This window comes from Halichoerus grypus, chromosome 1 (genome assembly GCF_964656455.1).
Source record: "Halichoerus grypus chromosome 1, mHalGry1.hap1.1, whole genome shotgun sequence".
Taxonomy (NCBI): domain Eukaryota; kingdom Metazoa; phylum Chordata; class Mammalia; order Carnivora; family Phocidae; genus Halichoerus; species Halichoerus grypus.
The window spans coordinates 160,877,253-160,903,722 of NC_135712.1; the positions used below are offsets into that span (position 1 = coordinate 160,877,253).

Below are 26,470 nucleotides of genomic sequence, written 5' to 3' on the forward strand. Positions count from 1 at the left end.
AGTGAAAACGCCCCCTCCTTCAGGGCGCGGGGAGCCGGAGTGCTAACCACCGCAGGCCACCCCCGCCCCTCAGCCGGAAGGCAGGCACTCCAGAGAGGAATTTGGAGAGCAGGGGAGGGGGGCCACCGCCGTGGTCCACGTCCGGGAGATCCTGGGCTGGCCCCGCGCCCCGCCCCCACGCAGCTCCCCGCTTCCCGAGGCACCGGCTGGGAGGCGTGCCGTGCACTCCCATTAGCAGGAACAGCGCCGGAGCTCCCCTCTGATTGGTGGAAATTGCGATCCTTGATTTGCATAGGGCTTGGGGCCAGCGCCCCTGCCTACTGCGGCTGCGTCTGCGCGGGGGCCCAATCGCAGTGGGCGGCCTGCCACCCGAGGAGCGCTCGGAGCCCGTTCCGCCCCGTCTGCCCCGCGCGCGCCGGCCCACTTCCGTCCAGAATCCCGCGCAGCGTTTTGCGGTCCTGGTCTCCCGCACGCCCCAAAGAGGAAGTTGCGGAGCGGCTCCTGGCGCTCCTGGAGAGTCTTCTGTGCCCCACCCCGGGATCCGTGGGAAGGCCCCTTCCTGTCTCAGCGCCCCACGTGCTCTCCCCGCGGCCTGTGCACCCTCTTCCCCGAGGCTTGCGGGAACCTTGCTGGAGCCCCCATCGACGGCGGCCCTGGCTCTTTGGATGCCCTCAGGGCGCGCGCGCGCAGACACACGCGCACAATTCCCAGGTGTAGTCGTTTGTGTTAATGCCTGTCGCTCCTTGCCCAGTATAGGGCGGGGCATGTAGTAAGTGCTCGCATTCACCTAACAAGTAGTTACACGTCGTTAACACTGGGAGAAAATAACGGTGAAAAAGTGGCCCCCGCTTTCAGAGAGCTAATGAGCCGCGTGGGGAGACGACAATAGACAACCATTCCAAGTAATTATAAAGTGGTTCAGTGCCAAGGAGGAGCCTGCAGAGCAAATCACAGGGGCTCTGACCCTGGGGCAGATGATCAGCCCCCTAGGCAGCCCTGCTCCGAGCCCCAAGCCCATGTCACCCTCTGTGCCCTGCTCTGCCCAGAGGCTGGGAATCTGGATGGGCTTGGTGGGCTGTGACTGGGGCTTCTCCTCAACCAGATCCTATGGTCCCTGTGGTCAGAACAGGGTCTTGGGCTCTGTGCCCCATTCTCCCCCCCCGCCCCCCCCTCGTGTTTGGCAAGCAATCAGCTTGGTTTTAAGCTAAAGGATTCACAAAACTTCGAAGTATTGAGTGAACAGAGAGACTCAACAAAGCCAACAAGCACTCCCCTCCCCACCCCAAGTCTTTTTGCGGTTTCCGAAAAAAGCAGTTTCCTTCACAGAAAGCCCTAGTGCTCCATGTTTGTGACAAAATCCATTCCTTAGGACTGATGCCAGGAGAAAACAGTAAGATCCAGAATTTCCCCTGCAGCAGCATTTTCTGAAATGTAAACAGTTTATCAAATATAATTTATTCAGAAAAAAATACAATGTTTTAAGAACTTAATTCCAATAGGCTGACAGAACCCAACAGCTGAGCAGAAAACAGCTTTCTGTGAGCAGTACCAGGTCAGGGCTGAGAACCGCCAGCAGGTCTAGCTTTGAGAGAAGGCTCCACCGGTCATACCAGGTATAAAGGACCCTATGAATTATTGATGGTGGTGGTCCCCTACTCTTCCCAGGCTGCCCATTTGCTCCACTGTGGGTTCCTGGTTGCAGCCAGGATAGCCACTCACTCATGAATCCACAACTGTCAAGTAACACTGTGCGACCTCATCCCAACGCAAATCCACACACATACAACACAAGCACCTGTTATCAGCAACAATATTTAGTACAGCAAATCGCAGTCTTAGTCTGAAAATCTGGTGTTACTGGTTGTGAGGCCGCTTGGCTACGGGCTCCTCCTTCTCCTGCTTCAGCCATCGTTCCAGGAGTCCTGCACCTCCTCTCTTGGTGGGGAGTGGGCTCTTTTGCAGGACCTGGCTGGACCACTGGGGCACATCTGACTCTGCCTTCGGGGGTGTTTTGGGCTCTTCCTTTTTGGGTGACTTTGTGGCCAGCCATTGCATCATCTTCTGGCTACTACCACTTGCCTTGAGCTCCTAGGAGAAAGAAGAAAATGTTTAAACCACCCAGCTCAAACTTTTGGGAACAGGCCAACTTCAAGGGAAGAAACGGGAAGAGGCATTAGGTACTGACCCAGGCTTGGAAAATATTACTGAGAGCCAGATGGGGCCCACTGGTCAGGAGCGGGGAGAAGGTAGGAGCAACTGAGTGTGCTCCAAGGGGGGCAAGGGATAGGGAGGAGCTCTTAGAGCAGGCGTCAAAGACGAGGTGTGTGGGACCAGTCAGTGAGAAAAGAGAGCTGACAGGCATTCCAAACAGGTGCATTCTCACGGAAGAGGATATAATTCAGTGTGACCAGGCTGAGTGCTGGGAAATGAAACTGGAGAGGAATGGCTTCAAACAGTCACCAGGATTAAGGATTCAGCTAAGGCTGAACAGGCTGACCTGTTTCCCCACTGTGCCACTCCTCGACTGGCACTGCTCCCTCCTGCTCTCTCACACCTGCAGCCCAACCCTGAACGGAAGGTTCTGAATTCCCATAATGCCACTTGTCCAGAATGGGAATTCTTCAGGAGTAAAGACCATGGCAGAAATGGGGTAGTGTCCAGCACAAAATGAATGTGTATCATTACATTTTTAGAGACATCTAATGAATAAAAGGATCAGGATTGCAGGAGTTTGCAGAGAACTGAGACAAAAGAAAAAAGATGACACGGACTATGGAAAATTTAGAAACTTTCAGAAAAATGGGGGGTAGCTGTTTTGTAATCATTGTCCTTAACACGTCTCAGGCATTCTAAGATGTCTATTCTTGGAACACTACTTAAGTCCTTCGGTGCCACCTGGAAACAGCTGCTATTCCTAAACCTTTGCTCTGGAACTTCTATTCCCACTGAAGGTCTTTGGCCTGTTCACCTTCCCTTCAAAATACAACTGGATCCTTCCTTGCCAATTCTAAAAAAAGTTAAAGTTCACGGCAGGAACGTTCTCAAATCCTCCTGAAGGAGTATAAGGATTGGAACTCCTCCAACTTGTAGTTGGGAAAGCAGAGGTACAGAAAAAAGACAGAAAAAAACTCCACAGTTGCAGACAAAGATACAGTTATGGACAAGGGCTCCTCTGTCTTTCTTACAGTCACCCTCTAGATTAGGAGTCCTCAACCTTGGTTTATCAGACTCACTGAAGCAGCTTTTAATGACACAGAAGCCCAGGCCCAGCCAGCCCTCAATACTGACTCAATAGGTCTAGATAGGGTCCAACATTTTATATTTTGAAAGAGCTCTCCTGAGGAGTCTGAGTCACAGCCAGCTTTGAGAATAGCGCTCTGCTTAACCTTGCCATACATAAGGAAATGTGAGTCTTGGAAGGTTTAAATTAAAGCTAATAGTGAAAGGCCATATCCTAAAAGAAAAAGATATTCTGACAGAAGACAGAAAGTTCAGAAAGGACCGTCAGTCACAGGCCCCTACCTTTTTGACCAGTAAGTTGAGAGGAGCCAGACATTCAGGAGTGTTGTTTCGGGTGTTGTTCACCACGCAAGAGACTGGATGGAAGGCGATGTTCTCTGTGGGGTGGATTAACTTCAGAGCTTCCCGAGTGGAGACCTCACCAAAGTCAAGCCATTTAGAGACTTCCTCCTCTCCATCTAATATGGCAGGCATCCTAGTCAGTGAGGTAGAGATATTAGCTGGGAGGTAGAGGGAGGGTAGGGACAGAAGGGAGACCTGAGTCAGCACAAATCATCCTAAGGAGAAGCTTGTCCTCTCTCTACACCTCATGTGCCGATTTGCTGCCAAGTGTCCCCTGACCACAACTTGACAGGGCATGAAATTCAACCCTAGAAGAGCTAGCTTACAAAGTTTCATGGCAAAGACAATGAATAGTGCTATGACTGGATCCAGTGCACTCCAGTGTACATCCTGATTGGTGAACTTTCTAGAACTAAGCCTAGAATTAAAGGGACAATTTGTCTATCAGTAATAATCTCTAGATTTACAGTAAGAAAGAGTTATTCACATAATTGTGAACTCTAAGAAACTATGCCTCAGAAAGCAAGGATGCTGCTGCCTAAGATGACTCCTGGAGATAGTAGGAAAAGATCCTATGTTTACCTTCCAGTTTTATGTCCTAGGCCAATGTGAAGCATGCCACACATTCACTGGTGGGTGGCACAGTTGATTTTAGGAGGTAAATGCATGAACATCTATTTTAATAATTAAAAGTCGTAACTTCAACAAATCAAACATGTACTTTAAAAAATACTTTACAACTGGGGCGCCTGGGTGGCTCAGTGGGTTAAGTGTCTGACTCTTGATTTTGGCTCAGATTATGATCTCAGGGTCATGAGATGGAGCCCCACACCGGGCTCCACGCTCAGTGGGAGTCTGCTTGAGATTCTTTCCCTCTGCCTCTTCCCCCTGCTCGCTAGCTCTGTCTCAAATAAATAAATAAATCTTAAAAAAAAATTTAGTTTCTGATGAATGGCATCTCTGCATTGTATGGAAGTCGTTGGGAGCGCTTTACTTTTTTTCTTTTTCTTTTAAGATTATTTATTCGACAGAGGAGAGAGCGAGCGAGAGCAAGAGCAAGGGGAGCGGCAGACAGAGGGAGAAGCAGACTCCCCGCTGAACAGGGAGCTCAACCTGGGGCTCGTTCCCAGGACCCTGAGATCATGACCTGAGCCGAAGGCAGACACTTAACCAACTGAGCCACCCAGGTGCCCCTGCTAATGCTTGTTTTTAAAATGTCGCCTGTTCCAATGTGATTGCTATATTAGAGAGCAATTTCAGCATAATAAAAATTTTGTGTTTATAGTTTTGTCTGTGAGAAACACAAGGTGAACGCACAGGCAACTGCACCCAGCTGAACGGAGCCTTCTAGGAACACACAGAATGCACACATACACACACCTCAAACACTGACAGCTACTGTGTTGTGATTCACTACACGTTATCTTCCAAAGTTGTGTTTTGCTCTTATTTTGCATTTGTGAACTTCTCCCTATATAAAAAACCCTCTTCATTCAACATCTCACACATGTCAAAGCTTTGTAGCTCAAAACATGCGAAGCAGGGGCACGTGGGTGGCTCGGTCGTTAAGCGTCTGCCTTCGGCTCAGGTCATGATTCCAGGTCCTGGGATCGAGCCCCGCATCGGGCTCCCTGCTCGGCGGGAAGCCTGCTTCTTCCTCTCCCACTCCCCCTGCTTGTGTTCCCTCTCTCGCTGTGTCTCTCTCTGTCAAATAAATAAATAAAATCTTTAAAAAAAAAAAAAAAAAAACATGCGAAGCAGTGCATGTAGGTGGAAAATTTTTAAGTACTGACAAGAAGCCTGAACTATTAGAGCATCTTCAAAGTAAAAAGAGAACATGTGGTATCTCCTTAGCAACAGACATAAAGGAATCCATCAGTGACAACACTGTGAAAATAAAAGGAATGTCTATGGCTGCAACAACTTCAAGAAGTATCATGAAGTCAGTATCAATCAGGCCTAAAGGAACAGAAACAGAAACAATGAAGAGATTCTTTATCATATGGACTGAATGCCAAATAGTGAAAAAACTGCTTTCTCAAAAAGAGAATGCACTATCTGAAATACCACAGAAGTGGCTCCTCTGAGTGCTAGTAATGAATGGCTTGGTGGTTTCAAACAGTGATGGAATTTCCAAAGCTTTCAGTGTCAGGAGAAGACATGAACATGAATGAAAATGTTGGAAGAATTTTCAGCAGTTAATAAAGTAGTTAATTGCAGAAGGGGGCTATACACTGGATCAAAATGTTCAATTTTGATTAAATACATATCTATTATAAATGCATGCCTTGAAGGAACATTTCTTTTTCTTTTTTAAGATTCTATCTATTTATTTGACAGAAAAAGAGACAGCGAGAGAGGGAACACAAGCAGGGGGAGTGGGAGAGGGAGAGGGAGAAGCAGGCTCCCGCTGATCAGGGAGCCCATTCTCCCTCTCCCATTCCCCCACTTGTGCTCTCTCGCTCTTTCAAATAAATAAAATCTTAAAAAAAAAAAGATTTTATTTATTTGAGAGAGAGCACGAGAGAGCAAGAGCACAGAGGAGAGTGAGAGGGAGGAGCAGACTCCCTGCTGAACAGAGAGCCCTTCATGGGGCTCAATCCCACAACCCTGAGACCATGACCTGAGCCAAAGGCAGACACCTAACCAACTGAGCCACCCAGGCACCCCCAACATTTCTTTTACCCCCGAGATCAGATCATGACCTGAGCCGAAGACAAACATTTAACCAACTGAGCCACGCAGGCACCCCTTGAAGGAAAATTTCAAAGGCAGAAAAACATGCCCCAGGATTTAAGGCCACAAAAGAGCACAAATTTTGCGTAATCTTCCCTCCATTTCAGGATAGCTTATAAGCTACAATTTCTCTGACACTCATTTTCCACAAGCAAATTCTGGAACTTTCTAAGGTAAAGTGCCATATTTAATGTAATATCTATGTAGACAACTGTGGTACTGTTTTTAATAGATCCCTACTATTTTTTAACGTGTTCCTGATAAATTTTTAGGTGTTGTCCCCCTAACCCTGCTTTTCCCATAAGTTCTTGGGTTTTCACTGTACAGTCTGGCACAATGTAGTGACTTTTAGGAATGCACGTCATATTATAGCCAAACTGACCATAACTGTATTTTGCAAAGCAACTGCTACCCTCTAAACTTGTGCACTGAATCCAAAAGCTACTTATCTAAAAGCAGAGTACAAACCCTCCTCTGAATCCTTTCGGACCCAGTGATAAGAACTGTGACTTGCCTAGGGTGAATGTCATTCAAGCTTTTGCAGGAATCGACTGTGATGATGGTGTAGGAATACAGGAGCTCTCCTTCTGGGGACTCCCAGCAGTCAAAGATCCCCGCCATTGTCAGCAGCCTCCAGTTGTCCCAGACTTTCTCCCAGTGCTCGGGACTGTCCACGGCACCAACATTACCTGACTGGAAGCAAAATACATGGCAGATTAGATACTCAGCAGCGCCCTCCTACACACAGGTGGGGTACTACTACAGACTTAACACGGCAATCATCTTACAAGTACTTCAGCCCGTGTGTTATTAACTCCTCTTGACCCACTGTCCCAAAAGTAAGAAGTTTAATGGCAGGTACCCACCGAAGCTATGGATTTATGGATCCTTAATGCTTTCAGAATACAATCCAACATCACCAATGGGCATTCAGGCCTTCCACAATCCAGCCCATCATTCTAGCTTTTACTAATAATTTTAATTTGAGGGGCGCCTGGGTGGCTTAGTCGGTTGAGCGTCTGCCTTCAGCTCAGGTCATGATCCCAGGGTCCTGGGATCGAGCCCTGCATCAGGCTCCGTGCTCAGCAGGGAGCCTGCTTCTCCCTCTCCCTCTGCCTGCCTGTTCTGCCTACTTGTGATCTCTCTCTGTCAAATAAATAAATAAAATCTTAAAAGATAAAATAATTTTAATTTGAACCAAATCCAGCGATCTATAAATTAAGCCCGTGTGCAATTTCGTGCCTTTTTATCTTGCCAGAGCAACTTCCTCTGCCCAAAATGTCCTGCCATTTCTCATCATGCCAGCTCCTACTTGCCATTTAAGATTCAGTTCAAGACCTAGAATACAGAAAGCTGGGAAGAGTACCCCCTCCACCCTAACAATAAGAAAAGAGCTAGATAATCTACAAAAATCATAACTTTTCATTTTTATTTTATTATTTTATCTTTTTTTATTTTTTTATTTTCAAGCCCCACATGGAGCCCAATGTGGGGCTTGAACTCATGAACCTGAGATCCAGACCTATCATATCAAGGGTTGGATGCTTAACCAACTGAACCACCCAGGCGCCCCCAAAATCATAACTTTTCTTAAACTCATGAGAAAACTGAGGTCACTGGGCAACCAACTGGCATGAACTTTAGGAGAAGACAGGGGCCTCCAAGGGAAGATAGAGACATAAGTACTGGCTGACTGGTGGCAAGAGGAGAAAGACAAGGCCTTCATTCAGATAAAATTATTACCAAAATGCTAAAAGCAGTGTATGGGCTGGCCTGAGAGTCCAGAACCCCTGGGAGCTGCGGATGTCTGGGGAGTTCGCATCAGCTTGCTGGTTCTTTTTTTTTTTCTTTTTTAATTTAAAGATTTTATTTATTTATTTGACAGAGAGAGAGACAGCGAGAGAGGGAACACAAGCAGGGGGAGTGGGAGAGGGAGAAGGAGACTTCCCGCTGAGCAGGGAGCCCGATGTGGGGCTCGATCCCAGGACCCTGGGATCATGACCTGAGCCGAAGGCAGACGCTTAATGACTGAGCCACCCAGGCGCCCAGCTTGCTGGTTCTTCTCCATCAACTTCCCCAGCTGCTCACAAGAAAGACGGGGGCAGAGCAGGAGACTAGAGAAAGCCTGCCTTGCTGGTGCATGCCTAGAGGAGGGGAGCTCTCTTACATCAGGAAAGGCATGAAAGCCTCACCCAGTCATTTCTCCTCTAAGGAGCAAAAGCCTTAAGGGGCCAGGGTATGGGTAATAAAGCCTACTGCCCCTAAGATACAGGTAAAGACCCAATGAGTCTGGGGAAAGGTAAATGAAAAATCCCTCTACTCCCCTGGGGAAGGAGTAGGATCCCTCAGAAAGCCTGAGCCTGACAGCCAGGGCCACAGATCTGCCTGAGAATGAGGCTGTATGAAGACAATGAACACTCTCCCACCCTTTATATCAGCAAGCATCACATGGACAGGAACAGCAGCCTAATTCTAGGGAAGGGGCAAGAGCATAGAGAGGTCCTTTCCAAAGCACGGGACTAAAAGGGAGGTACTACAGCTGAAAGAAGCAGGGCTACTGAGAAAAACTGTCTGGAGAATCACCCTTACCCTGAACACAAGATGGCACAGAGAAATTTAAAGCCTATAGTGAGTAAAGGTAATTGTAACAACAAACCCAGTTCAACTCCTAATAAGATCGGCTCAACCTCACACACTAATGGCCTATTAGAAGGATAAGTGTATCCATTCCCAGACATAATTATTTATCTCAGTCTCTATGTATGGCAATCAATCAAAAATTACAAGACAAACAAAAAAGCCAGAAAACCCAATGAACTGCCAAGAGATACAGAAATCAACAGAACCAGACTCAAGATATTTCTTTTCCCGGGGTGCCTGGGTGGCTCAGGCGGTTAAGTGCCTGCCTTTGGCTCGGGTCATGATCCCAGGGTCCTGGGATCGAGCTCTGCATCGGGCTCCCAGCTTGGCGGGGAGCCGGCTTCTCCCTCTGCCTGCCGCTCCCCTTGCTTGTGCTCTCTCTCTCTCACTCTCTCTTTCTGTAATAAATAAATAAAATCTTAAAAAAAAAAAAGATATTTCTTTTCCCAAATACTAAAACTATCAGAAAGGGAATTTAAAATAAGTTTAATTAATATGTTAAAGTCTCTTGTAGAAAACGTAGACAATATACATTAACAGAGAAGAAATCTTGGCAAAGTAAGAAAGAAGACTTGACAATAAAAACTACCCAAAACTAATGCACAGAGAAAAATAAAATACACAGAAGAGAACATTCAAGAACTATGGGACAATATCAAATTGTCTAATATGTGTAATTAGAATCCCAGAAAGTGAAGAGCAATGGGTAAGAAGAAATACCTGAATATATGATGTATGAAAATTTACCAAAAATTATGAAAGCATCAAATCACAGATCTGAGGGAGCTCAGAGAACATGCCAAACACACAAACACACAATGTATAAAAACTACACATATCATATTCAAACTGCTGAAAACCAAAGAGAAAATCTTGAAGGCATTAGGCAAAGAGGAATGGTAGAAGCACACACTACAAACAGAAGAAAAAAGAGAAAAATTACAGTAGACTTCTCAAAAGAAATAGAAGAGCCAGAGGCAATGGAGTATTTTTTTTTAAGTGCTGGAAAAAAACCCAAAAAACTGCCAACCCAGAATTCTATACAAAGTGAAAACACCATTCAAAAATGCAGACAGTGATGCCAGGTGCTGGGGGCAGAGAAGGACTAAAAATGGGCACGGGGGAGAAAAACCACGAGAAGCTCTTAACTCTAGGAAACAAACTGAGGGTTGCTGGAGGGGAGGTGGGTGGGGGGATGGGGTAATGGGGTAATTGGGTGATGGACATTAAGGAGGGCATGTGATGTGATGAGCACTGGGTGTTATACACAACTGATGAATTACTGAACACTACATCTGAAACTGATGATGTACTGTATGTTGGCTAATTGAATTAAAAAATGGGCATGAGGTTTCTTTTTGGGGTGATAATAATGTTCTGAAATTAGACAGTGATGATGGTTACCCAACATTTTGAATACTAAAACCACTATACACTTTAAAAGGGTGAATTTTATTAAATGTAAGTTATAGCTCATAAAGAGAATCATGATGATTAAAAAAATGAACTAGATGGTTTTTTGGACAAACAAAAATAGAATTCATTACCTGCAGGCCTACACTACAAGAGGTATTTTTTTTTTTAAAGATTTTATTTATTTATTTGACAGAGAGAGAGAGAGAGAGAGCAGGAACACAAGCACGGGGAGTGGGAGAGGGAAAAGCAGGCTTCCCGCCAAGCAGGTAGCCCGATGCGGGGCTCGATCCCAGGACCCTGGCATCATGACCTGAGCCGAAGGCAGATGCTTAACGACTGAGCCACCCAGGCGCCCTACTACAAGAGGTATTAAAAGAAGTTCTTTAAGCTTAAGGGATATGATACCAGATAGAAACTTGGATCTACCCAAAAAGTAAAGATCCATGGAAATGGCTAAAAATTAAGGTAAATGTAAAACTTATTTTTTATCACTCTAAAATATAATTGACTAAAGCAAAATAGTAGCATGTATTGTTGAGTTTATAGCATATGAAAAAGTAAAACCTATGACAATATACCAAAAGACGGGAGGAATCAGGAATATACTGTTATAAAGTTCTTATACTACACAAGAAGCAGTTTATTCTTTGAATGCAGATTATTAATTTAAAATGTATCCTATTGGGACGCCTGGGTGGCTCAGTCGGTTAAGCGTCTGCCTTCAGCTCAGGTCATGATCCCAGGGTCCTGGGATCGAGTCCCACATCGGGCTCCCTGCTCAGCGGGAGCCTGTTTCTCCCTCTGCCTGCCGCTCCCCCTGCTTGTGCTCGCTCTGACAAATAAGTAAAATCTTAAAAATAAAAATAAAATGTATCCTAGAGAGCAGCTATCAAAAACATTTTTTAGAGGCGCCTGGGTGGATCAGTCGGTTGAGTGTCTGCCTTTGGCTTAGGTCACAATCCCAGGGTCCTGGGATCAAGCCCACATTGGGCTCTGTTTGGTGGAGAGCCTGCTTCTCCCTCTCCCTCTGCTTGCTGCTCCCCCTGCTTGTGCGCACTCTCTCTCTTCACTCACTCTCTCTCAAATAAATAAATAAAATCTTTTTTTTTTTTTAAGACTTTATTTGACAGCGAGAGAGGGAACACAAGCAGGGGGAGTGGGAGAGGGAGAAGCAGGCTTCCTGCTGAGCAGGGAGCCCGATGCAGGGCTCAATCCCAGGACCCTGGGATCATGACCTGAGCCGAAGGCAGACGCCCAACGACTGAGCCACCCAGGCGCCCCTAAATAAATAAAATCTTAAAAAAAATTTTTTAAAGAAGTAAAAATAATAAGCCAACAGTGGAGACAAAATAGAATCATAAAAAGTACTCAATTTAAAAGCAGCCAGGAAAAAAATGAGAAAAGGAAAAAAAAGCTAATGAAACAGAAAACAACTAGCAAAATAGTGAATTTTTAACCCCATCAGATTGATAATTATATCAAATGTAAATCTTCTAAACACCACAAAATTCCTTCCTCTAGGAAGCCTTCTGTGATGCCCCAGTCTGAGTTATATGCTCTCCTCTATGTCCCCATAACCTTACAAGCATGCCTTCCTTGAGCATTAGCCTGTGACTGTTGGCTTGGGTGTCTTGGCAGTCGAGCTTCAAGGATAGAAATCATGTCTTCTGAACTTCCAGGAGACTAGCAGCAGGACCATATACAATGGTATATGGTTAATAAATGTCCACTGAACAAACAGATACATTTTTAAGTAGGCTCCATGGCCAGCTAGAGCCCAGTGTGGGGCTTGAACTCAAGACCCTGAGATCAAGACCTGAGCCAAGATCGAGAGTTGGATGCTTAACTGACTGAGCCACCCAGGCGCCCCCAGATACATTTTGATAGGGAAGAAAAATTAGATAGAATTGAGAACACGCCATCCTACTTAATCCACACAAGTGCTTAAAAGTCTCTCAAGAAGAGTGCCAGAGGAAAATGCTCTTTTCGGATATATAATTTCTAATCGGAAAAGCTAAGCACTAGAAATCTTATGGATTGGTTCCCTTAAGAAAGAAGCCCCAGAATTCTGACCGTTAATTTATTTACTTATTTTAAAGATTTTATTTATTACTATTTTTTTAAAGTAGGCTCCACACTCAGCGGGAAGCCCAATGTAGGGCTTGAACTGAGCTGAGACCAAGAGTTGGATGCTTAACCTACTAAGCCCACCCAGGTGCTGCTAAAGATTTTATTTTTAAGTAATCTCTACACCCATAGTGGGGCTCAAACTTACAACCCTGAGATCAAGAGTCGCATGCTCCATCGACTGAGCCAGCCAGGCGCCCCCAATAATTCTCAATTTTTTAAAATTTAAATTCAATTAGCCAACATATAGTAACATCATTAGTTTCAGATGTAGAGTTCAGTAATTCATCAGCTGCATATAACACCCAGGGCTCATCACATCACATGCCCTCCTTAATGCCCATCACCCAGTTACCCCATCTCCCCACCCACAATAATTCCCAATTTTAATGAAGCAAACTGTGATGAGAATGCAAAGGCTTTAGCAGTATCAAAGCAATAAATGTGATTAAAATGAAAACATGCTGGCATGTCTAATTTGTTTTCAATTTCCTTATAACGTTATGTGAACAGGCTAAATTTTTTGTCTTAAAGTGAGAATTCTTTTTTTAAGATTTTATTTATTTATTTGTATGAGAGAGAGAGACAGAACAAGCAGGGGGAGGGGCAGCTGTTAAGGGAGAAGCAGGCTTTCTGCTGAGCAGGGAGCCCGATGTGAGACTCAATCCCAGGACCCCGGGATCATGACCTGAGCCAAAGGCAGACGCTTAACTGACTGAGCCACCCAGGCGCCCCTTAAAATGAGAGTTCTATGAGGGGATTGTTAAATATAGAGTCACCATGTGACCTAGCGAATCTACCCCTAGGCATAAACCTAAGAGAAATTAAAACATATATTCATACAAAAACTTGTAAATCAATGTCCACAACAGCATTATTTGTAGCAGTCAAAAGTAGAAACAACCCAAGTGTCCATCAACTGGTGAATGAATAAACAAAACATGGCCTATCCATACAATGGATAAGCCATAAACGAGCAATGAAGTAGTGACACACGATACCACATGGATCAACCCTGAAAACATAATACTGAGTAAAAGAAGTCAGACACAAAAGACCACATATTGTATGATTCTAAATATATTAAATGTCCAATATAGGCAAAACTACAGAGACCAAAAGATTAGTGGTTGCCTGGGCAGGGGGAAATAGGAAACGGAGAGTGATGGATAATGGATATGGGGCTTCTTTTCAGGGTGATGAAAATGTAAAATTAGACAGTAGCGATGGTTGCACAACTTTGAATATACTAAAAAAATCACTGACTTGCATATTTTAAAAAGGTGAATTTTAGGGCACCTGGGTGGCCCAGTTGGTTAAGCGACTGCCTTCGGCTCAGGTCATGATCCCGGGGTCCTGGGATTGAGTCCCACATCGGGTTCCCCCTGCTCTGCGGCCAACCTGCTTCTCCCTCTGCCTCTGCCTGCCACTCCCCCTACTTGTGCTCTCTCTCTCTCTCAAATAAATAAATAAAATCTTTGACAACAACAACAACAAAAGGTGAATTTTATGGGGCGCCTGGGTGGCTCAGTCGTTAAGCATCTGCCTTCAGCTCAGGTCATGATCCCAGGGTCCTGGGATCGAGCCCCGCATTGGGCTCCCTGCTCCGCGGGAAGCCTGCTTCTCCCTCTCCCACTCCCCCTGCTTGTGTTCCCTCTCTCGCTGTCTCTCTCTCTGTCAAATAAATACATAAAATCTTAAAAAAAAAAAAGGTGAATTTTACGGTGAATTATACCTTAATAAAGCATTTATTTTTAAAAAAATTCTATGAAGAAAGAAACAAAATGTCCTTCTTTGGATTAGCCTCTCTAGCCCTTTCCAAATATCTACTGTGAATGCTGTTGACAATACCTTTTCTGTTTTGGCTTGGGGGAAGTAGATGAAGTATGGCTGCCTTTCACTAGTAACCTCACATCGCTGCCACTCATAGAATCCATCTGCTAAAACGACACAGCGTCTTCCCTTTCCGAGAGGTACCTGAGGGAAAATGTGAGTAAGATAGGGTCTTAGTGACAGAATGTGTCATGGACTTGAGTTAAAATCTCAGGTCCACCAATGTATGACCTTAGAGCAGTTATTTAATTTCTCTGTAACTCCCTTTTCTTATGCATAAAGTCATCACTCACACAGCTGTTGAAGATTAAATAATGTACTCCAGCTCCAGCTGCATTTAATTATAAGTGCATGAGAACCTCCAAGTGAAAAGTCTAGTTGAACCCAGTCAACCTACAGAATATGAGAAATAACAATAGTTTTGTTTTAAACCACTAAGTTTCAGGATGACTCATTATGCAGTAATATATATTAACAGTACTCAACATTATTAGCAACTGGGAACACACTTCCCAGGAGAACCTTATTGTATTTCTCAGGTATATAAGGCACTAACAGCTCTGCTGGAAAAAAGAACAGAGTATGTGCCTTTTCCCTAGACCTGCTACCTACCTTGAAGGAACATTTCTCCATTATGGTATCACTACGACAGTTGGAAGTGTTGAACTTCAGCTTAGAAGGATCACTCTCTTTGAACCAAGATGGGACCAATCCCCATCGCATGGGAGCAATGATACGTTCAGATGAGTCTGCACCCTGTCATGGAAAAGGTTAAGATCCAGTGAGGAGATAATGAAATTTAGAAAACCAAATGTAGCACATGCATTACATTACAATGAAATACAAAAAATACAGATTATTAAAAGGGAAAGATTCTACTTGAAAACGATTTTATTTCATTTATTTAAGAGTTTTGTTTTTTTTTTTAAGATTTTATTTATTCATTTGAGACACAGAGAGAGAGAGAGAGAGAGAGAGAAAGCATGAGCAGGGGGAGAGGCAGAGGGAGAGAGAGAAGCAGGTTCCCCGCTGAGCCAGGAGCCCGATGTGGGGCTTGATCCCAGAATGCTGGGATCATGACCTGAGCCGAAGGCAGACGCTCAGCCATCTGAGCCACTCAGGCGACCCAAGAGTTCTTTTTCTTTTTTTAAGATTTTATTTGTCAGAGAGAGAGAGAGCACAGGCAGGGGGGAATAGCAGGCAGAGGAAGAAGCAGGCTCCCTGCTGAGCAAGGAGCCCAATGTGGGGCTCGATCCCAGGACCCTGGGATCATGACCTGAGCCGAAGGCAGACACTCAACCGACTGAGCCACCCAGGCATCCCTTGAAAACAATTTTAATGATTTATCACGATGTGAGTAACTTGAGGTCTTCAGCATTTATTAGAATGTAAGACATACTGCTTGGGTAGGGTGGGGGATACAAAGTTTAGTCTATAAACAGTTACTTAGTGCCTCCTATGAGAGAGACATAGTGCTAGGCCTAGCAGTTCATGTGGTCCTAGCTCTCAAGAAGCACAGGTCACAGACGATGATAATACAGTGAGGTACATGCTATGATCAAGGCATGCACAGGGTGCCGTGGGGCACATGCAAAAGTGTTTAACCTCAAAAGGCTTGCACGATAACATGCAAGGCCACAAAGACATAAAAATATTAATAATTTGAGATACAATAGGCTAATGGCCATATAAGTGATACAGATGAAGAGCAGCAAAGGAGTTCAGTGGAGAGTGATCTGTGAGAGATGGAATGGATAAGTTATCAACTCCTCAGAAGGAGCAAAAAGACAGGGGTGGGGTGGGGTGGTTCTTTAATTAGATCCCACAAGAGGTACAGAATTCAGACAAAGAGATGGGAGGGAAGACCAGATGTAAAATTAAATGAACAGGGGTGCCTGGCTGGCTCAGTTGGAGGAGCACGTGACTCTTGATCTTGGGGTTGTAAGTTTGAGCCCCTCAATGGGTGCAGAGATTATTAAAAGCAAACAAACTTTAAAAAAATTAAATGAGGGGCGCCTGGGTGGCTCAGTCGTTAAGCGTCTGCCTTCGGCTCAGGTCATGATCCCAGGGTCCTGGGATCGAGCCCCGCATCGGGCTCTCTGCTCGGCCGGGAGCCTGCTTCTCCCTCTCCCACTCCCCCTGCTTGTGTTCCCTCTCTAGCTGTCTCTCTCTCTCTCTCTGTCAAATAAATAAAATAAAATCTTAAAAAAAAAAAAAAAATTAAATGAACAAAGAGGCAATGTCAAGAATGTGTAGGAAGTTGTTTTGTGCAGCAAAGTAATATAATAGCAAGCCTGAGGATGCTATTTTTTGGAGGGCCTGCTTACAAGGTTGGCCCTCAGCATCTGGGAACTTGGATTTTGAGTTTTCCCCCTTTCCTAACTGATAAGGATGGTTCGGTTTACTGTGTCTAGTCTGTGCAAAAATGAGGTTTATGCCTAGCATCTGCTTTTCTTCTGAGAGTCTGGAATTTTGGTGCTTGCTAGGCAGAGTACCCAATAAAAACCTTGGGCTTTCGGGGGGCTGGCTCAGTCCATGTGACTCTTGATCTCAGGGTCATGAGTTCAATCCCCATGCTGGGTGCGGAGCCTATTTAAAAAAATAGGTGGGTTAAGCGTCTGCTTTTGGCTCAAGTCATGATCCCAGGGTCTTGGGATCGAGCCCCACATTGGGCTCCCTGCTCAGTGGGTACCCTGCTTCTCCCTTTCCCACTCCCCCTGCTTGTGCTCCTCTCTCTCTCCCCCAAATAAATAAAATCTTTAAAAAGATAAAATATTTTTTTAAGGATTTATTTATTTGAGAAAGAGAGAGGAGAGTGCGTGCCGGAGAAGGGGGAGAGACAGAGGGAAAGAAAGAGAATCCTCAAGCAGATTCCCCACTGAGCATGGAGCCCGATGCGGGGCTGAATCCTAGGACTGAGATCATGACCTGAGCCAAAATCAAGAGTTGGCCCCTTAACCGACTGAGCCACCCAAGTACCCTAAAATAAAATCCTTAAGAACAAAATGGAACAAAACAAAGCAAAACAAAACAAAAAACCACCTTGGACTTTCAGTTTCTAATGGGTTGCCCCGGGCAGAAACACTGCACATTACTACATTTTTCATTGCTGGAGAAGGAACATGCCTGGTGTATCCCCCCTCACAGAAGGAGGGAAGATAAGGAAGCCTGTGCATGGATTTTTTCCCAGATTCCTAGTTGTGTCTTTTTCCCTTGCTGATTCTATTATGTATCCTTTCACTGTAACAAACCTTAGCCTTAATATGCCTTATATGTTGAGTCCTTCCTAATGAACCTCCAAATGTGGGGGTACCCTTGGGGGGACTCCAACACATGGTTGTTAAAATTTGGGGGGTAATTGGCCCCTTGAGAACTTGATTAAATCTACAGATTAAAACGCCTACTTATGCGTGCATGCACGTGCATACACACACACACAGACACACTATTCTATATGGTGTGCAGAAGAGTGCACTCTGGGTGCTACCATGATAGTCTGGGGGTAAGGATATGGTGGGTCTCATGATGGCAGTAAGAATAAAAGACACCAAAAGATAGACTAAAAACAAAATTGTGATGGTAAATGGAAAAGAAAACAGGACTGATTAAATTTTCAAGCCTAGAAGAATGAGCAAAAGAAAAAAATCTGAAGAGGGGCTTGATTTGGGGAAAGATGTGTTGATTTCAGATAATAGTGGGACATCTGTAGCAGTTCTTTGTTTTATTTTCAAGTCTGTAGCTATAGCAGTTTAAAGAAACGGCTGCAAAATCTTTGACACTCCTCTCACTGAGAGCTGGAGGTGTATGTTCCCTCCCCTTAAATCTGGATGGGGCCGTGATTCACTTGTAACCAACATAATGTGGCACAAGTGACACTATATGATTTCTAAGACTAGGTCAGAAAACGTGTGTCAGCTTCTTCCTCGCTTGCGGAGACACTCCTTCTGAAGCTCTGAGCTGCCAAGTAAGAAATCCAGCCACCCTAACACTGTCATGCTGAGAGGAAGCCCAGGCTACATGGAGAGGACACACACAAGTGTTCTGGTCAACAGCCTCAATTGAGAACCAATGCCAATTGCCAGGTAAGTGAGTGAAAATACCTCTAGATCAGAGGCTGGCAAATTTTTCTGAAATGGCCAGATACTAAGTATTGTAGATTTGCAGGTCATACAGTCTCTATTGCAACTATAATATAACTACTGTTACAGGGACAAAGCAGCCATAGATAACAGATAAATGAATGGATGTTTTTGTGTTCTGTAACATTCCTGCTCTAGATGATTCTAGCCCCAAATGCCAGGTCTTCTCAGGTGAAGCTCAGACTTCAGGGAAGAGACAAACCACACCTGTAATGCTCTGTCCTCATCCCTCACTGGTGAACAGAACAAAAAGTTTGTTTAAAGTCACTAGAGTAAAATCCAACACAGCTATTTATTATGTCCAACAAGCACTCAGAGATATGGAATTAAAGCTTAGGAGAGAGGCAGCACAGTACAAATAATGGGTCAGCAAACTTTCTCTGTGAAAGGCAGATAGTAAATATTTTTGGCTTTGTGAATCCATATAGTCCCTGTTGCAGTGACTCAAGCAACTCAACTCTACTGCCACTGGTATTATGAAAGCAGACAAAGAATGAAGGAGCGTGGCTGTGTTCTAATAAAACTTTACAAGAACAGGCAGTGGGCTAGATTTAATCCGAGGACCAGTTTGCCAACCCCTGCTATAGAGGAAAGAATAAAGCCTTTACAAGAAGACCCTGGTTCAAAAATCCCATCTCTGCTACTTACGAGGTTGGACTAGTCTCAACTTCCTGGACCCTCAACGTTCCTTATCTGTCAAAATAGAGTGAACAATACCTACCTTGCAGGATCATTTAAACGCATGACATGAAATAAGCACACAGATTATAGTTTAGTATTTTTCTAAGTTTAGAATTAAAAACAAACAGTAAAATTTTCTATGTGAAGGTAATTGTTAAGGTTGTGAGGACAAAGTTTCTTAGAAAGTAAATCAGGGCTCCTGGGTAGCTCAGTCAGTTAAGCATCCAACTCTTGATTTTGGCTCAGGTCATGATCTCAGGGTCTTGAGACTGAGCCCTGCATAGGGCTCTGTGCTCAGCAGGGAGTCTGCTTGAGATTCTCTCTCTCAAAAAAAAAAATAAATCTTAAAAAAAAAAAAAAGGTAAATCAAACACAGGATTTAACCTGGGGGTACAAAAAGAAAACAGAGAAATGAAGGAAAACAGAATCTAAGAAAAAGTACCTAGAGAAATGAAAGTAGAATGAGAAAGAATGAGTAGAAAGAGAAAAGTCAAGAGGATACAATTCTAAGATAAAAATCATCAGCGGTGGTACTGTCTCCAAAAGGCTTCCCTTTTGTTTAAAGCTAATCTCTCCATTGTGCTCCTTATAAAATCCTGTCCTGTTACTTCCAAAATCTTGCCTTATCAGATAATCTCCTTCTCTTTCTCTCTCTCACACACACATATACACACTCCATTTTCATTATTCATGGCAGTTAGGTTCTACAAAGTCACTGTAAACACTGAATTAGTGAATACTGGAATACTGAACTGCTGCTCTTAGGGGAAATACAGGGTTAGGTTCCCACCTACCTACGGAGACATTTTTATCAACTGAGCAGTATATAACCTTGTTCTGTATTTCTGTTTAAAGACACTTTAATATATATAGTTGATTCATTAATGTTGAATTCATGACCAACAGCACTGTAATTCATGCCTGAATGATGTTTATCTAATATGTTTTTCCCTTGTAAGGCATATTACAACCTTCTTGCACTTAAGAATACAAACCAGCACTTTAGCGTTATGCTTGGGGACAATTTTAAACAGTGAAATCACCAACAAAAAGCACAGGAATGCAAAAAACATAGCACTAAATCAACTCCAAGAAGGGTACTTGTTTACAAGGTAAGAGCTAAAACAAGAAGGTAGAGCTTTGCTGGGAATGTGTACATTGGGTGACTCAATTTCCTCTATTCTATACGTCCATGAATGACTTCAAAAGCAACATGAGTATTATTTTGGGGAATACAAATCATTTTAGAAAGTAGGCAAATTTGCAACTTGAAATCTACAAATAATGAGGATCAACTGTGTGTGTGTGTATATATATGTGTATGTATATATATGTATACATGTGTGTGTATTCTTCCCCTTAAAGACAGAGGAAGCCTGGTTATATTGTATGCCAAGAGGCAGGAAAAACAAAGGCAATTAATGAGCATGCACTGTAAGTAAGGAAAAGACTACCCTGGAAGAAATGGTAGCATAGCTGAACTTAACATGAATTTGCTCCTTGGTGAGTTACAGAGACTATACCAGGTGGAGTTGTCACACAAAGTAAACTTTATTTGCAGCAAATAAGATGGGGGTAAGGGAAGATGGGGGTGTGGTGAGTCCATTCCTTTTATTTAGGATTAGGATGAATATTCAGAAAGGGGAGTTTTATCATCGCCTGTAAAAGTGGGCATAAGGTTGCGCAGACGTACTTTGAAAACTTGCCTATAATGCATCTTATGTTATGTTAATGAAGCCTGTGCTCCAACTAGGGCAGAGGCTTTAACATTATAATGAAGCAGAGGTAACTGTAGGATAAGGGTAAAGGGGCTATGCGCAGGCTCTGAAGCGGGAATAAACTGGATGGGGCTTGGGATCATTATCTCAAGCAAGGAATGCAGGACCTTGTTTACTTCTGAAACAGCACTGGGAGTTTTACCACTGATTTGTCTCTGATAAGGTTAGGCTATTTCCTGACCTGGTAGACACTGTTAGTTTTGCATTCCCTTTGTTCCCTTAAAATCCTTAACTATTGAGATTTTTTTTTTTTTTTTTTTTTGGTGGGTTAATTCTGACACCTCCTGGGAAGTTTTGCAAGAAGTGAGCTTAGGGTGCCTGGGTAGTTCACTCCGTTGAGAGTCCTCTTGATGTGGGCCGGGTTCATGGTCTCAGGGTTGTGAGGTCAGACTCTGTGCTCAGCTGGGAGTCGGCTTGAGAGCCTCTCTCTCCCTCTGCCCCTCTTCTCCCCCACCCCCTGCACACTCTCCCTCAAATAGATAAAGTTTTTATTTTTAAAGATTTCCATTTATCTAAGAGAGAAAGTGCGTGCGTGCAAGGAGCAGGAGTGGGGGGGAAGGGGCAGAGGGAGAGGGAGAAGCAGACTCCCCACTGAGCAGGGAGCCTGACTTGGGGCTGGATCCCAGGACCCAGAGGTCATGACTCCAGCTGAAGGCAGATGCCCAACCAACTAAGCCACCCAGGTGCCCCAATAAATAAAATCCTAAAAAAAAAAAAAAGTGTTCTTAGGCAAGCAAAGCCAGTAGGACACAGATCACAGAAAACAGCTGGGGGCCTAAAATGACTTCTCTTGCGTCATGAAAGCTATGTCTCATCTTTCTTTTTCTGGGGACCCCCCTAACTATTTCTGTTTAAAGTAGGGTAGAGAATGTAAATCCAAGTGTTAATCTCATGTGAGATAGGAGAAAGAGAAAGAATGTACAGGGCTTTTGGGGCGCCTGGGTGGCTCAATTGGTCTTGATTTTGGCTCAGGTTGAAAACTCTTGAGTTGTGAGATCAAATGCTTTGGGCTCTGTGATCAGCAGGGAGTTTGCTTGAGATTCTCTCCCTCTGCCCCTCCCCACACTAATGCACACATGTGTTTGCTCTGTCTTTTGAAATAAATCTTAAAAACAAAACAAAACAAAGAAAAACAGCTTTTGTGAATCCTCTCTTCAAGAATCAAATGTGCCTTCCAAGCAGAAGAGCCCCCTATCCAAAGCATAAATGAGGTAACAGTATAGAATGGTCATTTAAATGATCTCTAATCAGGAATTTGCAAAACAACAATACTCTAAATTTGACATTCTCAACATGCAATTTGACAACCCTTCCCCACCACCAAGATCTAACAGGGAGAAAGGGAGGTATGCTGCTGGCATCTGGTGGGTAGAGGCCAGTAATGCTGCTAAACATTCTGCAATGCACAGGACAGCATCCCATCCAAAATGTCAAGAGTGCCAAGGTTGAGAAATCCTACCTTCCAAATCCCACTGATCATCACCTTTAATGTTAGTGTGTTCACTGGACAATTCTAAGCCAAACCCAAACATGAGGCTGCCCCCTAATGGGAACAGTAAGTAGAAAATGGCTGAGAAGCCAAAATACTGAAAATATTGCTCAATATTAGTCATCTTTTCCTTCTACCCTTTTGGACTTGTGACCAGAACAGCTGGTAGAGCTGGGGTAGATAAATGAAAGAGGAAGTAATTTGCAAATAGTGGTTTCAAATGCAAATGCTGCAATCTATACACATGTGCTGGCCACTGATACATATTAATGATCAGCTGAAATGATTCTAATTTTGTTTTACAACTTATAGGTTTGAGACAAACGGAACCTTATTTATCAAAATTAGGAAACCCCAGCAATCTTAACAAAATTTATTAGCGATGTGGAGTCAAAACACTACATTAGTAAATTCATACCACTGATGGAAAGGGAGGGAAGCTATGTTTGCTAGGAGCTCCACCTTCTCCATTCCTAGTTCCAGGAAGCATCCACTGGAGTGGTTACGGAAAGTGGTCTGGACCTCAGTCCCAGCTCTGTCCCCACTTACTGGATAGCCTAAGACAAGTCACAATATCTCTACACTTCTGTCTTTACATCTGTTAAATTTTTCTTCCAGCTAACATTCATTCTATAATTCTAAAGACGTGATATAGAGAGAACCAAGGCTAAAAAAGGCACATACATTTAATCCGTCTCTCTTTTCACTTCAATTAGGCCTTCTTTTGAAACATGTTTTATTATTCTTTTCCAGTTAAGGTTCCCCATGATACCTGTTTATTTTGATTTCCCTCTCATTAAAAAGTTTTTTAGTTTCAACAGGGAAGGATGCACTCAGTAAAAACAGCTCAAGAATAAACTATTTCATGTATATGGCTTCATTCAACCAAAAAGATCGTGTTATTTGGTATGCTTATTTCAAATAATATAGAAATGAACCTTGACTACAATATTATCACAAGAATTCTGATAAGTAGCAGGGGTACAATTGACTTTATAAAGTGATTTAAGTATTACAGATCAAATAAAATAAAAATCCAGGATGGAAACAATCATGATTTTTAATAACCTACCAAGGGCATTTAAAATGCTTAAGATATGGAGGGGCGCCTTGGTGGCACAGTCAGTTGAGCATCTGACTCTTGGTTTCAGCTGGGGTCCTGATCTCAGGGTCCTGGGATCAAGCCCCGTCAGGCTCCTCGCTCAGTGTGGAGTCCGCTTGGGATTCTCTCTCTCTCCCTCTGCCTCTGCCCCTCCCGCTTGTGCTGTCTCTCTAAAATAAATACAGTCTTGGGGCGTCTGGGTGGCTCAGTCATTAAGCGTCTGCCTTCGGCTCAGGTCATGATCCCAGGGTCTTCGGATCGAGCCCCGCATCAGGCTCCCTGCTCTGCGGGGAGCCTGCTTCTCCCTCTCCCACTCGCCCTGCTTGTGTTCCCTCTCTCGCTGTGTCTCTCTCTGTCAAATAAATAAATAAAATCTTAAAAAAATAAAATAAATACAATCTTAAGATAAATAAAATAAAATGCTTAAGACATGGAGAAACCATTCATTTCTGGAATTAAGCATTTTATTTACTGCATACTAGCACTGGTGCTCACGTGCAGGCACACACGCCCACACACACATTCAGGAGATAAAGAACCAGAACATGATTATGAACTACTGGTCACTCCAACACTACAGAGGTAAATACTATAGAAACAATGAGGGCAACTGAACTTCAGACAACCAAACCAACCACATCTGTTCCTAGCTTCAGTAAAAGACAAACATAAACAGAAGCAGAAAAAAATAGAAACTTCCATGTTAAGAAACCCAGAGGTGTTTCAGATTAGCTCGTGGTAATCCTGCTCTAGGCCTAGAGATTCTGGTTCATCTGGTCTGGTAAGGGGCAGGAAATCTTTTTTTTTTTAAGATACTCAAATGACCCTGATGATCGGTGAGGTTTGAAAGATGCGGTCTTAAAAAGCGTATTCAAATAGGGGGGTTCAAATAAATTTGGCATGCATTCCGATGAACCCTTAAATGAGCCCGAAGAACACTGCATCATCGTGTTTCCCCCCCCCCAAAGATTTTATTTATTTATTTGACAGAGATAGCGAGAGAGGGAACACAAGCAAGGGAAGGGGCAGAGGAAGAGGCAGGATCCCCGCTTGCGGGGCTCGATCCCAGAACGCTGGGATCATGACCTGAGCCGAAGGCAGACGCCCAACGACTGAGCCACCCAGGCACCCCACGGCATCATCTTCTAAGATAAGAAGATACCGATCAAACTTCTCTTTGCAGTGAGGTCCGGAGTGGTTCTCAACGGGGGGTCAGAACCCGTGAGCAGAGGCTGAGCGCGCGCCAAACCCAACCCAAGTGGATGAGCATTCCCTGCGGGCCCAGAAGCCGGCCCGGCACAGACACCAGCGGTTACCTTCTCAAAGTGCAGTCGCGACAGAAGCACTGGGCTGCTGGACTGAGGGCTCTTGTTGTACGAGGGGCAGTACTTGTCGGCGTCCTTCCACTCGGGGAGCCGCTGCCGGCCCTGCCGGTCCCGATAGGCGCACGCTCGGGCCAGCACATCTTTAGGCAGGTGACAGGAGGTGCGCCCGCACATGCTCCCGCGCGGCCCGGCACAGCCTGGAGACGAGAGCACGGCGGGGCGGTCGCGCTAGCTCACGGTCTCCCCGCCGCCGGCTCGTGCCAGCCTCGCCGAGACCGGATACACTGCGGGGAGGCAGGCCGCCCCGAGGCGCCATTCTTCAGCTCAGCCGGCGGCCGAGAGAGCCACGGGGGCGGCCTGCGGTCATTGCTGGAGCAGCACGCCCTGCCTCCGCCGGACCCTTTCCGGTCCGCCTACTCTCCTCCCCCACCCTCGGGGCACCGACTGCGGGCGGGGGGAGGGGCTCCCGCCCGCTAACCTCCAGGACTGCAGCCCGCGCCGCCAGGAGGCCGGCTCTCCGGGCGGGAACTCGACCTGTTCCCTAGGGCCAGGGCCCCCGCCGCCCCGCCGCCCCGCCGCCCCGCCGCCCCGCCGCCCCGCCGCCCCGCCGCCCCGCCGCCCCGCCGCCCCGCCTCACCTCACGTCCACCTCGGCCCGGCCGCCCGCTCGCCCCCGCCTCACCTCACGTCCACCTCGGCCCGGCCGCCCGCCCCGCCTCACCTCACGTCCACCTCGGCCCGGCCGCCCGCCCTCCTCGCTCACGGAACTCAGCTCGCCCCAGTCCCCCTCCACCCCCCGGCCAATGCCGCCTCACTTCACGTCCACCTCCGCCCTGCAGCCCACGACGCTCTCCTACCGCAGGCGCTCAGACCCTGCGGGCCCGCGCTCTGGCGTCAGGCTCCGCCCCCAGCGCGGTCGGCCCCGCCCCCAAGTGGCGGGAGGTTCCCGCGGCGTCCCGCGCGCCCTGGAATCCGAATCTTCTGAAAAGACCCCAAGGGAAGGCTACGACCCGGAGCCCCGCTCTCCTCCATCTTCGCCCTTCCCCCTGCGGGGTCCGCTCCCAGAGCTAGCCGCAAGAACGGGCTGGGGCCGGCTCACCCTCGCGGCGCTGGCAGAGACCCTCGATGTGTCCCAGGGAGCGTGAGGTGCCCTTGTCTGTATAGCGAGAGCCAGGACTAGGGCACCGGGTCGTTGTAGGGATAACAGGAAACATTCTCTTTACTTCGCAGTGAGGCTAACCGCCTCAGAGTTTTGGGGCAAAAATTGAGAATCAGGAAAACGTCCATGAATCACACGTCACTCTCATACTTAAGTGGGCACCAGAATGTGACTTTCCAGGGCCTTCAACTACTTCCCCACCCCCAAATCTGAATTTCTAAGGGTGAGGCCTAGATTTTTTAAAAAACAGGCTTTGCAGGCCTATTTCGGCCATGAAATTAGCAAAGCCACCTGGCTTGAGTTTAACAGCAGCTGAGGGGGGCCTCTGAGCCTGCTCCCTTGGGACATAAACCAAGGATTTCTGCATCTTCAGCCAACAGAGTGCTCTCTAAGGGCTGTTCTTCCCCTCTGGGCATTCACTGAATTGGGTGCAGGCAAACCCCAGTGCACATGCTAGGGAACGC

The 26,470-nt window shown here is 45.5% G+C and overlaps 1 protein-coding gene across 5 annotated transcripts; it reads right to left on the reverse strand.

Moving 5' to 3' along the window:
• Positions 1–1,434: 1,434 nt before the first annotated feature.
• HMCES (5-hydroxymethylcytosine binding, ES cell specific) lies at positions 1,435–25,766 on the reverse strand. 5 transcript variants are annotated; one of them, XM_078074470.1, is made up of 7 exons: positions 25,705–25,766; positions 24,840–25,045; positions 14,947–15,090; positions 14,353–14,478; positions 6,833–7,011; positions 3,523–3,715; positions 1,435–2,088 (listed from the first exon to the last, which is right to left on the reverse strand). In XM_078074470.1, exons 2-7 carry the CDS (start codon positions 25,020–25,022, stop codon positions 1,855–1,857), a joined length of 1,059 nt encoding a protein of 352 aa, XP_077930596.1. In that variant the 5' UTR covers positions 25,023–25,045; positions 25,705–25,766; the 3' UTR covers positions 1,435–1,854. The 5 variants fall into 5 exon arrangements, with proteins under 5 accessions (XP_077930596.1, XP_077930586.1, XP_077930590.1 ...); XM_078074460.1 differs by having other exon boundaries at positions 25,663–25,747; XM_078074464.1 differs by lacking the exon at positions 25,705–25,766 and adding an exon at positions 25,569–25,663.
• Between the last annotated feature and the right edge of the window lie 704 nt (positions 25,767–26,470).